The sequence below is a fragment of the Larus michahellis genome, chromosome 5 (genome assembly GCF_964199755.1).
Source record: "Larus michahellis chromosome 5, bLarMic1.1, whole genome shotgun sequence".
Taxonomy (NCBI): domain Eukaryota; kingdom Metazoa; phylum Chordata; class Aves; order Charadriiformes; family Laridae; genus Larus; species Larus michahellis.
In genome coordinates, this window is record NC_133900.1 from 38,466,414 (window position 1) to 38,481,632 (window position 15,219).

The 15,219-nt window shown below is 38.6% G+C and overlaps 1 protein-coding gene across 4 annotated transcripts in view; it reads right to left on the reverse strand.

Moving 5' to 3' along the window:
- Positions 1-34: 34 nt before the first annotated feature.
- The window catches only part of FBXW7 (F-box and WD repeat domain containing 7), a 182,702-nt gene continuing 167,517 nt past the window's right edge, over positions 35-15,219 (reverse strand). For all 4 annotated transcript variants that reach the window (XM_074589655.1, XM_074589656.1, XM_074589658.1 and 1 more), the window contains 6 exons: positions 14,077-14,213; positions 12,270-12,383; positions 8,975-9,156; positions 7,690-7,915; positions 3,174-3,384; positions 35-2,186 (listed from right to left, as the gene is read on the reverse strand). In XM_074589655.1, coding sequence (XP_074445756.1) covers positions 1,918-2,186; positions 3,174-3,384; positions 7,690-7,915; positions 8,975-9,156; positions 12,270-12,383; positions 14,077-14,213 — 1,139 coding nt within the window. In that variant the 3' untranslated portion in view covers positions 35-1,917. The remainder of the gene's footprint in view (positions 2,187-3,173; positions 3,385-7,689; positions 7,916-8,974; positions 9,157-12,269; positions 12,384-14,076; positions 14,214-15,219) is intronic.

The following is a 15,219-nucleotide window of genomic DNA, read 5'->3' on the forward strand; positions in this document are numbered from 1 at the left end:
AGAAATAGAAGGAAAAAAAAAAAGAAAGACATGCTAACATGAAAAAACACATTTTATTGCACTTAAGTTATAAGAAAATAAAATTTCTAAGTGAATCAAACCATAGACACAATCCCTTTAAAGGTTGTTTTCCTCCATCATGTCAGGTTGTTACATAACTAAAATTAACCAACTGGAATCTGATTGTTTTAAATCAGACTATAAATAAAACAAAACAAAACAAACAAACAAAAAAAAAAAAACAAAAAAAGGAGGAAAAAAGATCGCCTAGGATACAGTGTTAAACCACTTTCACAGTTCAGCTTGAGTTGTGGCTCTTGGAGAATCATAGAATGGTTTGGGTCGGAAGGGACCTTAGAGATCCTCTAGTTCCAACCCCCTGCCAGGGGCAGGGACACCTTCCGCCAGACCAGGGTACTCAGATGAATGAGGCAAACCATTTGACTCTTTCAGTTCTCATTTTGTTTGCATGTGACATCTTTACAAAAACGTTAAGTTTTTGCTCTGTCAGTTCCTCCCAGCAATAACTGTAACAGTTGTTTTTTCCTCAAATACTGTAAAACACTAAGACTGACCAGCAACTTTATTTTCATTTTTGTATTTTATAATATTTTTTAAAAATTTTGTCAGTTTTTTTTTAATGTATGTTCATTCCATTCACCACAGCCCTCACAAAGAAAAATTTCCCCACAGAACAGGCTGCAATAGCTTTGTTCTAAGGAATGTGTTTTAATTTTTGCCCAGAAAAAAGAAAATAAGCTTTGCACACACACTCAATTCTTTATTTGCAGGCAAACTTCACTCTTAATTGTCTGAAACTCTTCCACTCTCAGCCTCTTAGAGGCACAGTTGGCTCAAGTTTCAGTGGCAAAAAGTCTTTTTCTGTAACCAAACTAGAGCAAATTTGGAATTCAGTCTGGGACTAAAACGTCACAGCAGAAAAAAAAATAAAAAAAAATAATTTGCTTTTCTTTCTTTCATTTAGCAGCATAAATAAGTTTGGCCACTGGGAATACAGTACAGGGGTGGGACAACAATCCCATAATTGAAGACCTACTTCTAGCACCAGCATTGCGAATTAAATCCATCAGAGGACTCTCAAAACCCAGGACAACTTGCCACCTCAGAGCAACTTATGCATTGAAGAGTGTAGATGGAAGCAACAGTAAATAGATTAAACAGAGGCTAATACTGTGATTGACATTGGCAATGGTTGGCAAAAAAAAAGAGGAATAAAAGAAAAAAAAGAAAAAGCTCCGATAGAACTGTACAAAACAATTCACAGTAATATTTTAGCTTTTCCACACCAGGAATGGACTCTTTGTTTTTGTTTGCTTTTTTTTCATTGCAGATGCTCTCTAGTTTTTGAAAGTCAACCAGTGACTGCGTAGAGGTTGGAAGGGACCACTGAAGGTTGTCCGGTCCAACCCCCTGCTCGGAGCAGGGCTAAGGGAGAGCGCGTTGCTCGGAGGGGCTGCCGGGACCCAGGGGTGCACGAGCAGGCTCGCCTGTGCAGCTTCTTTCAAGATAGTTGTGGTAAAATAACCTGTTAACAAGAACTGTAACAATATTTTGTTTTTCACCTCCCAACTGCTCAAGGAGCAGTTGGAGGAAAGTAAAGAAATAATTGCACCTGGTTTCATTTCGAAAGTCGTATTTTTGCAAAGCTGCCCCGGTCAAAAGTGTAGCCTTTTTATGTGACGAGACAGCAAATGCCTCTCTTGTCAGTTAGAGTTTGTCATCTTTGTCTTCTCCTTCGTAGTCTGTAGGTCTTTAGGATCTGTTGCCCCAAGCCAACATCCTGCACCACCAAGGACAAGGGATTTTTTTCCTTTTTCTTTTTTTTCTTTTTTTTTTTCAGGGGGAGGGAAAGGAGAACATCATCTACGCGTTTGGACAAATTCATCTTTCTGCCCGTCACTTCATATCCACGTCAAAGTCCAACACCAGCAGCTTTGTTTCCTCAGTCCCGTTGCGGCTCCCAACCGCACACACTAGCTTTGTGTTAGAAGCTCTGATCCGCCACACGACGCCTCCACTTCCCCCGCTCTCCAATGTGACTAGATTTCGGATAAATTCACCCGTTTTCAAGTCCCAAAGTTTTACAGTCCCATCATCTGAGCTGGTAATTACAAAGTTCTTGTTGAACTGTAAACAGGTCACAGCACTCTGATGCTTGTTGGGACCTGTAACAGTAAACCAAAACATTTTTATTTGTAATTAGAAAGCAATGTCAGACAGCACTGCATATAAAATTAATACCTAGCTATTTGCATACCGCTTTTTCTATCTAGAAGCAGTTTTTGTGCATTAAAAGGCACAGAAGCCTTGCTGTGCTTTCAAAAAGTGAACGCAGGTATAGAAAAATCCCCCAGTCTTTCCTCCTTTGTTACAGTGATCTCGTTTTGTTGTGTGCAAACAGTAGGGCAAGTGCGCGCTTGGCCGTTCATGAAAATGAACTTAACCATCCCGAATGAGGTGACCGCTGTAAGCGTTTGTCTCCAAGTCCCTTTGAAGTGTTATTATGAGATTACTCTATCACTAAATACTAGCAGTTATATATTGACATATAAATATATACTGTTAAAACAGCAGAGTCTACTTTACAGGGAAATTTAATTTTCTGCTCCAGGCAGCGATGCTGCATATGTTATATGGGAATGATGTAAGACCTTTTTTGTGGGGGGAAACAGAACAATGTGTTCGTGTGTGTGATGCCCGAATGGCAACTGTCAGAACAGAAAGGGAAATCTTTCTTCTTACTGAAATAAAGAAAACATTTTCCACTCATTTCTCTTGATTTATTGCAACAGACTTTGCCTCCCGATCCAATTAATCAGTAGGCTTTGAAACATCCAAGTGACCCCTAAATAAATACATTGACTGACTGTTTTGAGATGTCATTTCCTACATATTTCTGTGGCTTATTAGGCTAATATACCCGTAGCAAATTGCTATCAGTCCAGACCATCTGCCTTTAATAATAGGCAAGTGATTTGAGTAGATCAGATTAAATACATTTTGTTCTTCTAATTCAGAGAAAGATCATACAGCTGTCATCAGAAAAATATTTAAGTTGCAGGAGGTCCGTGTGTTTCTTTGTATAGTTTTTATATAGAATCTGCAGCATAGATTACCGCAGGCAGTTTGATTTACATGTAGTTTAAGCTCACCTTGCAATGTCTGTAAACATTGTCCTGTTTTAATGTCCCAGATTTTGACTGTAGAATCGGCATTCCCAGACACGAGTATGTTGTCCTTGAGTTCCATTCCACTTGTGAGAGACTGGTGGCCTGTGAGCGTGTGAATGCAGTTGCCCGTCTCCACATCCCAAACTCGGATGGAAGTGTCAAGAGATCCACTCACCACATGGATACCATCAAACTACAAGAAAGGTAAATCTATTACAAACAATTATATTAGGATCTTGCGATGCTCTGTATGAAGACGACTATTAAGTATTTCATTCACCAAGTGCAACAGTAGATACTCTGTATGTTTGGAAGCTACATTACAAAGTAGGAACTTAGTCTAAGCAGAGATGGCCACATTTGATATCAGAGCAGGTGATTCATGGTCAGTGTAATTTCCTGTTGTAGACATGGTCTATGAGGTACGTGGGTTCAAGGAGAAAGACTCTGAACCACTGGTCTTTTAAATGTAATACAACTCTTTTAAACACAACAGAATCCTGACTATACCGCAGTGTGCAATAGTAAGAGAATGTAGTTTTCCTAATAAAGACGTTAACAAGCCAAACCTGCTTTTCACAAGTCAGAGGGACTTGAAGCTGCAGAAGGCTAACAACATTAATCCAGAATCATCTACACAGAAGCCAAAACATAGGAAAATGGAAGGGATGTAATTGACAAATGCTGGGTTTAGCCATTTTATAATCATAATTGTGTTCAGTAAGGAACTTTAACTTCCTAGTTATTGTTGGAAAAGGGGTATGGGCTAACAAGGAGGTCCAAATTCTTGGATTTCCTGGGCATATATATAAAAATTTGCAGAACATATACATGGAGAGAAATCAGCTAAGAGACAAGACACTTCTGAGCAAGAGGACAGAACATGTATAGAATATAAAGGTGGAAAGTAACTTGAGTGATGGTGACAATGACTTAAGAGTCCAGAATTCTCAAAAAAGGAAGGAAAAAGCAGTAGAATAAAACCAGTGGGCTTCAAGGAGGAATACTTCAATAACTTGAGACTTCCTTCCCATGAGGTTTTTATATATCTATTCTCCGAGGGGAAGAAGAGTTCAGGAGAGTTGGCACTTTCTTAAAGACACAGAGTATCCTTGTGTGAAGGAAAGATAGGAAGTGTAGTAAATTACCAAGACCCACTTGGCTAAAGCACAAGGAATTGTACAAAAAGTAGAAACTAGATCAATAGATGCGTTTAAAAGAGCACAATGGGACAAAATCAGAAAGGCAGGGCACAAAACAAGATAAAACTAGCAAGAGCCGTTAAGGATGATAAAACACTATTCTGTAAAAAAAGAACCAAAAAACCAAAAACAAACACAAGAGGAAGGCCAAAATAAAAAAGCTCATTTATGCTCAGTGGGAAGGAAACACCAAGTGAGGCCAGCTATTTAACTTTTTTTTGCTTCAGTCCTCAGCCATCTGAGTGTAGGCTCACAGCACTAACACCACTGACAACCGAGTACAAGCTTTTGCTAGAATGGGAAAAAAACCCCCCACATAAGGCAAGTTGTTTTAAGACAATCTCAGAGACATCTGCTGCTATCTTTGAGAACTCATGGAAGACAGACAAGGTTTCAGACGGCAAATACAATTCCTTTCTTTATTGAAGGAGATGATGGGAGACGGGGAATTATGGATCGGTCAGCCTAACTTCAATTTCCAGAAGGAACTAACAAATAATCAATCTGGTTGTAAGCCCTTAGCAATGCGGTAAGTAGCAGCAAACAGATTTGTGGGAAAACTATCTTAACAAGTATGATATTTTTTTTCTGTGGCAGAGTAAAAAGCCATGTGAAACAGCAGATGTCTCGGTTGTATTTTCTCATAAAGGGGGAGGCAAATTTGACGCAGGGATACTACCCCGTTCAGAACTTTGTTCATAGCATTATTGGAGATATCAGAAAGAGTTTGTGGGGGAGGAGGGGAAGGTGGTGTCTGGCATTTAGTATTTTCATTAGGATTTGAGTCACATTTGAAATGGTAGACCTGACCCAAAGCAAAGAGTGTAGAAGTCAAAAGAAAATTGTGAAGATCTGAGCTTGGCAGGGAATGAATGAAGGTACAGCTGCAGCCCGGCAGAATGATGGCTGGGCAGGAGTCTTTGTTACAGCTCGGGCAATCCCGCACTACTTGTCCGTGTGGACTGACTGGTATTTAATAATGGTGAAGAATGAACCCAATTAAGGGAACTCTCTATCTGAGACTACTTCTTTTTATAAAACCTGCAGAAAACATTTTAGATCTCTACAGTCAAATACGGTTGAGCATGGCACCTACATTCAAAAGAATGCAGAGAGCGACTGGCACATGCAGACTGCTCATCTGCTGTATACATTGCATTTCTGGTGAAAATATACCAAAAAAAATAAGACACTAGTATCTGACATAAGGGTATGCTATGTAAGGCATGTAAAATAACTTTTAACTTCTACTAAGCATTGATAAGACTTTGACTGGCATTTTGCATCCTGTTTTGGGCACCCTGCTTTCAAAAGAGGATGTGAACAAATTTGAGTTCAGATAAAAGGACGAGGAGTGCTCAGTAGCCCAGCAGACTCGTTGGGTGGAAACACCAGAGAATGTTTTTCTTCCCTAAACAGAACTAAACCAGATTGATGCAACAAATTTTGAATTCTTTCCCCCATTCCCACCAATTAATTGTATTCCATGTGCATAAGGTATTCAGAAAGAGAGCTTTAAGGCTGGGCATCAAGAAGAAACTTTACTCTGATATTGCTATAGTCAAGCAGACAACAGTTTGGATCAGTGGTTGAGCTGTTATCCACGAACCCTGAGAATCTGTGGATTACTTCAAAGGCAGCTAAGAAAGACTAAGAAAACACAACACGGTCAGTAGTCTTCAACTGCTCCATAAGGATCTCTGAAAAATGTCTGCAAATGGGGAAAGACTGAGGTATGAGAGAACCTGCCATGGAGCGGGGACAGGGAGGACAGGCTGGTTATATACGCTGTTTATTCTGTTTATGGGAGTTCTGCTGTTTGGGGCTGTTCCAGGCCGAAGGGCAGGAGCTCACCACGCAATCTTAAAGACTCTTTCTGTCCTAAAACTGTAAGCACCTGTAGCATCCTGCACCCCAGAAATTTGTTTTAGAATACCAAGTTCCATTTACAGGATGTAAATAGTATCAGTGTGTATAACATAACCCGATTATTTGAGCCATTATTACTACAGTATCAGAGCAAGACACGAATATTCATAGGCCAAACCAAGAGCCACTGGTGAAAATAAGGCAGAGTAACATATAATGGTCTCAAACTGCCCTAGGTGCAATACAGCCTTCAGAATATTTTTAAGAGATTTGTAGGTATTACAGCATATTTAACTTGCTTGCTGCTTGTCTAGAGAATGGATACTCCTCAGCATACAAATGTAAGAGAAGGGCTGGAGATTTTTGATAAATTTTACTACATATTTTGGGAAAGGAAACCAATTAGGTCTATATTTCATCTATTGTGGCGAGATACATCTTATGAAAGATACGCTTTATGAAAAATGTCTCTAGCACTGAGCTTCACTTTCTGAGCCACAACCCAGAGTAGTTACATGCCGAATGCAATTTCCCGATTTTGAACTGTCTTTGTTAATTTCTTTTTCAAGTCCTGCCAGATTGTGGTGAGAACAGGCACAAGCATGAAATTAATTTCTTTTGCCTTTCAACGCCTGGAAGTGATGCTTTGACTCTATGAATGAAGGAGATGATCTTTCGGGTTGGTAAAGGTAAGCCGAGCCTACATGAGGTCTATGTCTATCTTTGCCAGCATAGTTCTGATGAGCAGTGGGGCGACTGGTGGGCAATAGAGCCGTGCCACGGAGCGGTACCATAAAAACCTGCATCTACAGTAACACGTCTCTGCTGACAAAGCCTCACAGTTGTAGATCTGGCCTCTGCTCAGAGAAGAGGAAGTAGAAGGCTGGAGATTTACATCAGAACATTAAAAAGTTTAGTTCAGCCTTACTATGAATTACAGTTTGGAACTGGAAGACGAGACTACAAAGTAAGGATAGACAGATCTGCGTAATTAAGAACATTAATTCAGTGGGTTTTTTTGGTGCATTTTCAATTACTATATAATCTGATTTATTTAAAATAGTAACATTGGAATTTCTTTGGGGAAACCAAAATGATAGCTCCAAAATACATGCAAGATTTTTTAAAAAAAACAAAACCAACCAAACAACCCAGAAAATTACTTAACTTGCTGTTGTAGGTATTTCGGCTTTATTGTACCGTGTGCTTTTAAAAAAGTAGCACCTCTAAAAAAATTGCAGTCTTTAAATTAAGATCACATACAACTAGTGTAACAAAATGAAAGACCGGGACTATCACAGATACTTCTATATTCTTGCGGCCTGTGTAATTCTGGAGTAGGTAACCACAATTTAATAAATGAGGTGAAATAAACTGACTTTAAATGTTACTTAAGGAAACTAAAGCAGCAGATGAAAATCACGTACCTGTAACGAGTAGACTCTGTTAGTATGCCCTTGCAGCGTGTGCAGACAGGTCTCTGTCTCTGGATCCCACACTTTGACCATAAAATCATATGCACCACTTACAACCCTTCTGCCATCATATTGAACGCACCGAACTGCAGCTACGTGGCCCATCAGAACGTGTAAACACTGGCCCGTCTCTATGTCCCAAACTCTCAGTGTAGCATCTCGAGAACCACTGACCACTCTGGAGGAACAAGAAAACCCCTCCTGTACTTAGCATTGGACATAGAAGTATTAAAACAATTAGACTTGGGTATAAATCTGTTATGAGTTTTTATTTGGGACATTAGATAGCATTAGTCCACTAGCCACCAAAGATCTGGTCGCAAATGACTCGAGTGGTTTTCTTCCTTGCTCTACTCACCTTCTCAGGGTCCATCCATTTGATATAATGAGCAATCAGTATTTAAAAAAGCAATTCATTCCTGAACAGCAAAATGATGCCATGAGAAATTATGTGGATTGTTGTATCTATCTATGAAAGCTTACGAATACGCTGAGCTCAAGCCAGTCCTGTGAGCGTTCTGTTTTAATGACCGAGTTAACTAATTATAACAATTAAACAAAGAAGATCTTTAGAAGTTTTACTTTTAGTAACATAAGAGTTATTCTGATTGATTTTTTTTAAGTTTATACTTTTAAAAGCTTCTTTTTAGGCAAGAACAGAAATAGAAGGAATTAATATTAATGGAATTGATAAAGAAAAAACCTCATCGTTCTTCAAAAAAGAAGAAATGCAACCAATAGGTGCTCTGTCAACAGCTCCATGCCACAGTCAAGCAAAAGAGCTTTGACAACATTTGTTGGCTGAATCAAGACATGGTTTGCGATTGTAGAAATTATGATATAATCAGTTAAAATTTTAATAAATTACTGCAGTGACAACACTTAAAAAGTCATTCTGTAAAATGAGTAAAGTTTGTAGCATTGACAAAAAGGAGAAATTACTCAGAGCGTGGGAGACCAGATCACAGCGTAACAAAGAATGTTTTGAAATAACACAGAATGTGACTTTATAAAGTACATGACTCAATTTTCCGTTCTTTAATTAGTACTCTTATGCTTTTGCTTCTATTAATCATCTCCTCCCTTTTGTCGATTTATGTAGTTTAGTGTGAATGCTTCGCCTGGTTTGTACTTCACCCAGCATTGGATGAGGTACCCAAGTTTAACAGGCATTTTCTGTGAACACAAATGCGAATTACAAGCCAAACTGTGGCTGTAGCTGTGGACAAAGCCTTACCTTTTCTCATGGAGATGCATGCAGCGCACGGTGGAGGTGTGTCCGTACAAGGTATGTATGCATTCTCCAGTCTCAGCGTTCCAGACTTTCAACGTCCGGTCTGTAGATCCACTGATGATGATGTTGTCCCTCATCTGTGACGACCAGACTCCGCCTGTGTGCCCAACCAGTGTTCGCAAACACTGAAAAGAAATATTTTGCTTAGTTACCCTTGTGATAGAGTTGAATGGAAACTTAAGAAAAAGTAATCTAGGAGGTAACAGTAGTCTCTCATAGCAAGATCCGGAAGACCCCTGGAGGCTGCTTTATGATTCAACTAAAAATTGCCACCTTTTAGAAAATAGTCATCAAATTTCTCTCTCCGTTGTTGGTACTCTGACTATAAGGAATTCTCCCTATAATCTTCCCCATGATAAACTACACTGTCTTTCCAGATTTCTCAATACAGGGTATGTTTTGCAGCCTTGAGTCATTTTCCTGGCATTTTTCTGAGTCACGGCAGGTTTTCCAATAGCTTTTTGAAGCGTAAGTGTTAGAACTGGAGAGAGCATTCACTTAGTAGTTTTACCACCAATCTATAAACCACATACTCTTATTTTATTTTATTTTTCTGTTTGTTTATCCAGGAAACATCGCATTCTGTAAGCTGTAGCTACAGCATCAATACTGCAACATCACGTTTCAAACCCTTTTCAGACTTTATTGTTGCCCAAGAGAGAATCCCACACTACATAAGCACAGCCTACCTTCTTTGATCCCAAATGCACGACATGATTTCTCACCATGTAGAGACAGTGTTTGCTCACACCTACGTCTATAAAACCTCCGTCACCCTGGAACAATGACTCGTCTCCGTCTCCCAGGCTGCATTCCTTACAAGTAACGACTATATATGCTTTCTCACCAGGCAGCAGCTGAGTGCTAATTAGCACAGACAAGAAGAGATCCTTGCAAGACCCCTCTACAAAGATACTCCATGAAGATTCTGCATTTAGATTAACAACATGATCTCTATAATTACCCACTTTCTAACCCATTTAAATATGTGCCATGTTGATTTTTGCATTGCTTTTTTCTTCAATCGTGTCATAGGGATAGAGTCTTGCAGTGCACATAGCCATCTATTTCTGCACTATTATTTTTATCAGTCAAACGTGTAACTGCACAAGAAAAGAGGTCAAGACAGTTTGATGATCTCTTTTTCTGTAATCTAATGCTAAGTGGCATTAGTTTCCGTGGCCTTCCTTGAACTGTTAGTTGACTCCTCTTGATGTAGTCCAATATTTTTTATCTGAGATAATGTATCCTAAATACCCAGTCTTTCAGTTTACTCCATTTAAATATTGACACATTTTAGCTTTCTGGCCATCCCTTGGATCTTCTGCTTGTGCTCATACCTTTTGAAAAAACACCAATTTTACCCCACAGGTTACTTCAGAAAAAAAATCATCAAATACAGATCATCTGGATCAACTATAATAAGAAAAACTGTAACTTTGGTAGCTGTTGTTTAACATCCTTGTGGGTTTCTGCTGAAATGAAGTGTTCTATTATCACTGCATGCTGCATTTCCATCACATGAATTTTCTCCCCAAATAAATATTTTTTCTGCATCAGTGGTAGTATACTAATTTCTGTTATTAATATCCTGTTCTTTCTAACATCCTTGAAAATGTCTTGCTTTTTTGCTGTACATAGATTTCCTGTTCTTTAACATTTTTTACCAGTCTTCTGCAATTCCTGGCTCCTAGCATAATTCGCTGCTATCAAATCCATCTTTTTCAGTTCATAGCTGTTATTCACTTTTACAGTTCCCATTTTTTAAAAAATTTTAACTGCTTTGCTCATATTTTAAGAAATCATCCTTCTAAAGCAGTAAGAACATAGAATCCTTATTTTGGGCTTTACATCTGTCAAGGGGATTATTTAGTCATGTTCATTTGCACAAACCAACCTTTAGGGTTTTTTTCTATTTTATTAATTCTTCAGCACCACTAAGCATGAGGGCTGATACAGCACTCTTCCATCTTTCATGACAATTTTTGGCTCTTTTAAAGGTTCAGGGTAAATAGTCACACTAGGATCTGTAATTACTTTCAAAAAATTACTGAACATGAATTGTTAAGTCATGCTACTATGACCAGTTTTATATATTTAAAGGCACGTTTTGCTTTTGAGAGGAAGTATTTTTCATCTGAGTTTAGGCTGCCCTTTTCAATTAAAAAAATGCAAATTTCAATATGGGTTTGTTCATTAGTTTTGTTGTAGGGAAGCCAACAGAGGCAGGGTGAGGCTGCCCATTGCTTTTTCTTTTATTCTTCCCCACAACAGTATTTACAATCCCGTCAGGAATCTTCTAGGCATGCAAAGACAAATGCTTAATACGTTCAGCTTCAACATTATAAAGTGGTGATACCTTTTGCATCTTAAGCATGTTACCCTCAATAGCTGTCCTGTTGTTCACGTAACTATATCATTAAAGCAAAGCTAAGTACACACAATACTAGTCTAGAAGGAAAAAGTACTGTTTCCCTGAGGCCTTTTCTATATCCTTGGAGCGTGGTCAGTCAGTCACCTTAAAACAAAAAAAATCTCTGTGCTGAGTCGCTGTGATGTCCTAACGTGAGCGAAACGTTCAGTACTGTCTTTTTGATTGCACATATTGTTTTGCTTCCCTAAGCCAAAATTAAATTATTGAAGCTTATTAAATTCCTGCCTGAGCTGGATCTAATTTAATAGGAAATATTTAAACCTAAAGCAAGTTACTTTTTTTTTTTTTTTTTTTTGGTGGCTCAGCAATATAGTAGCTTAGAAAGAAAAACAAATTCTGTATTTGAAATCAGAGCCAGTAAAATGAACACCCCATTTCAATAACTTGAAAACAACAGAAAGAATGCTAGGAGACAAGTGAGAAAGAGAGATCCAGAGGGGTAAAAGCAGGCTAAATTAAGCTTTAAGGAAGATAAAGTAGCATATCTGTCCAAATTCTTTTGAATCCATGTCACAAACGACTCCACAAGAATAGCAGAATTGCCAAGAGAACAAGGATATATGCCAACGGTAACATGAGCAGCATTGCAATTTCACATCAAGGTGACTTTTTGGAAACAGACTAGTTTCTCTGTAGGAAAAGATGACCCAAATGTTTACTGGTACTTTTTCCGATTCTTGCACCAGACAGCACTAAAGACCACTCCGCAGCGCGGTCTGATGGCACAGCAGCATTTCTGACGTACCAGTGCTCTACCTGTAGCTCATTTCCTAAGGAATTCAGCAAAATAACCGACTTAATTACCTTGCCTGTAACCGCTGACCACACTTTCAGGGTGTTGTCATCAGAGCCGCTCACTATTCGGTTCCCACAGAACTGAAGGCATGTGATCACATGGTCATCATGGCCCTTGAGCACCTGGCAATAAAGAACATAAAAACATACAGTCACAATTTAACACAGGAGATTAGAGAGAAGCAGGAGAAACAAAGTGCTCTTCTGATTCATAAATTATAAAATGCTAGAGTTGCTTCAATAATAATAAGGCCCCTTAATCCCGTGTGTCAAGTCTAATTTACCACCAGCTGGGACCAAAGAAGGTATTTTCCTTCTTCCATGGAGTGATGCCGCCTTGCCTCGCAAGCTCACTGCAGTTATTGTAAGCCTCCAAAAAGTACCAGGAAAAATCAGAGTACCAGTAAACAGTAAGCTAGATGAGTAACCGGACACTGCTCAATTCCCCTACAATTACTCCATCTCTTTATTTTTCATTTGAGTGTTTTTTCGCTCCGACTGTTATCTTTTAAGCATTGTTTCAATCTTAAACAAAAAGGATGGGGTTGCATTATTTGCTGCATATTTGTATTTTGGTGGTCCAGGCTGACTATATCTACTTTTTTCCCTTGCCAGCCAAGCACTGTAATCTATTAAATGCCAGGCAGCACCGAAGTCAAAAAATGGAAAACCGTTAACTCAATTAAATACAAACAAAAGCGATAATTTAATGTGCTGGAAGGGTGGATTGGAATGTTGCTTTATAGAAGTGGGATTTTCAGTGTTTGATTTGGGATAAACTGCAATTCAGTACGTATTACTGCAATACAGCAAAAAAAAATCCTCATCAGAATACACAGGATGAGAAAATTTTTTATTTAAGATATCTGAACACTTTTCAAGATGTTCATCAAAATGAAGTGGGCATTTGGATAACGCCTGAGGCTGTAATTCTAATAATAATTCCAAGATAACTTGATGTGGCGTATCGAGGCAAGAAGTACAGAGCCATTGCCAGAGATGTAAATAAGTCACGGCCAAAGAAAGAGCAGGATATAGCCATAGGTTTTCCACCAGCATTTTTTGGTTCTTATTTTTATTATACAGTAATCAAGAAAATGGGCAAATTGCCTTAAATTCTTAAAAGGCTACGAATATGGTTTTTCTTCATGTTTCTGACCGCTTGTTCAATACCAGCCGTGAATAGACAGTTGCTATTTTATTTTACAAAAGCTTCATATCTTCACATTGGAAAGAATGCAACGATAATATATCAATGTAATTAAAGAATTTTAGTATTAAAAAAAAACCCCAAAAAAATCTTAACATGGAATGAAGTTATTGTCTTGTGTTGCTCAAGAAGAAGAATATGTATAAAAGTAAAGCATGAAGTGATCACAGAATAGATGTGGAATATATTTAGGATGCAACATGGCCCGGCTCTACAAATACATACACGGATGTATGTATTTATATATATTAGATATGTATGTGCATGTTTCATTTTAAATATCAAGTTTCTGAGATTTTCTGTTTCCCAGAGACTGGCGTATTTATAGGCATTCACAAAACTGTACAGAATGTTTTAGAACAGCAGTGAAAGTATTCTGCTGTATGAAGAATCACATTTTGATTTGCTAATATGGTGTTCAGAAATTAATTTAAACCCAAGGTAAGCCAAAATACAAACTATTTAATTATTTTTTTTCTGTAACAATCCATTGCTTTTTGTGCATGGATAGTCTGGCTTGTCCAAAGGAAAAAAAAAAACCAAAACCAAGGCTAGGAGTGGATGCTGCTTTGTTCATGGCAGCATGCACACAGCTCAGAAACTTACCTTAGGCGATTTCAGTTCTCCTCGCCGCCAGTTGGTATCAATCCTGTGTTGTCTAATGTAGGCGCTTTTCCACGGACTGTGTATAAAGCCTGGTTTTATTACTTTCCTCCTCTTGATATGTAATGGTTCATCAATCCCTAAAAAGAATTTAAAAAAAAAAGGGGGGGAGGGGGAGAGATGAGGCCACCCCAAATGAAACAACTTCTCTCCCTCCCAAGCCTTTACAGTGACCTCTGACATTAAATACCGCATTGACGTAACAACCTCCCGCATGCCAATATCCGCACTGCGTGTGACGCTGCCCAGCTCCTCAGCTCTTAATACTGCTTTCCGTGTTGTTTAAGCATAATCATTACCGTAATCATGGCTGAAAAACGCTCTACTTCATCACTCTTTGCTGGCAAACTACTAGCTTGGTCTGAATCCCCCCTTCCTGAGGCAGTGTAGCAGAATATTGCCTTTTTCAAATGGGCATTGTCCAGCAAACTCCATAACCACTCATACACTCATTTTGGAACCCTTCAAAAAGTAAACCTTTCTGTCTCCTGTCCTCCTCTCCTGCCACCCATCCTCATTACCTTTAAGTTCACTGTGACTCTTGATATTAGTAAGCTCTTAATTATTTTCTTGATCTGAAAGGCTGTTTGCTTTTGGCATTGTCCTCTCCTGGCTGGAATTATGAAAATTCAGAATTTGAGAATTCAAAATATCAGAATATGAGAATTCAGAAACGTATGCCCTTTCTGAACTGACACTAAAGCAGCAGTGCTTTGTTTTAGCCTTGCTACTACAAATAAATCTTTTTTTTTTTTTTTTAAAACAATTCTCTCACCCATTTCTCTCCTCTCTCTCCGCTGCATCTCATTACTAGCAAGAGTCTTGTCTCTTGCCAGTATGTGGATTTCACTCCTGCTTTTAGCCCCTTCTCTGGTGTCTCTATCTGCAAGTCTTGAATTAACCGCTCCTTCATATTACTAAGCAGTCTACAGTATGGTTTTGTCTGTGCTCTCATGCCTGGACACATTTACTTCTAAGCTCCTGAATGTAGGCACATTCCTCTCTCAACCTTCTCCTTTTTTCTCCTTCTGTCCCCTTCATGCATTTTCACTGAAATTTTAAGAGGAGAATCTTTAGAGAAGATTT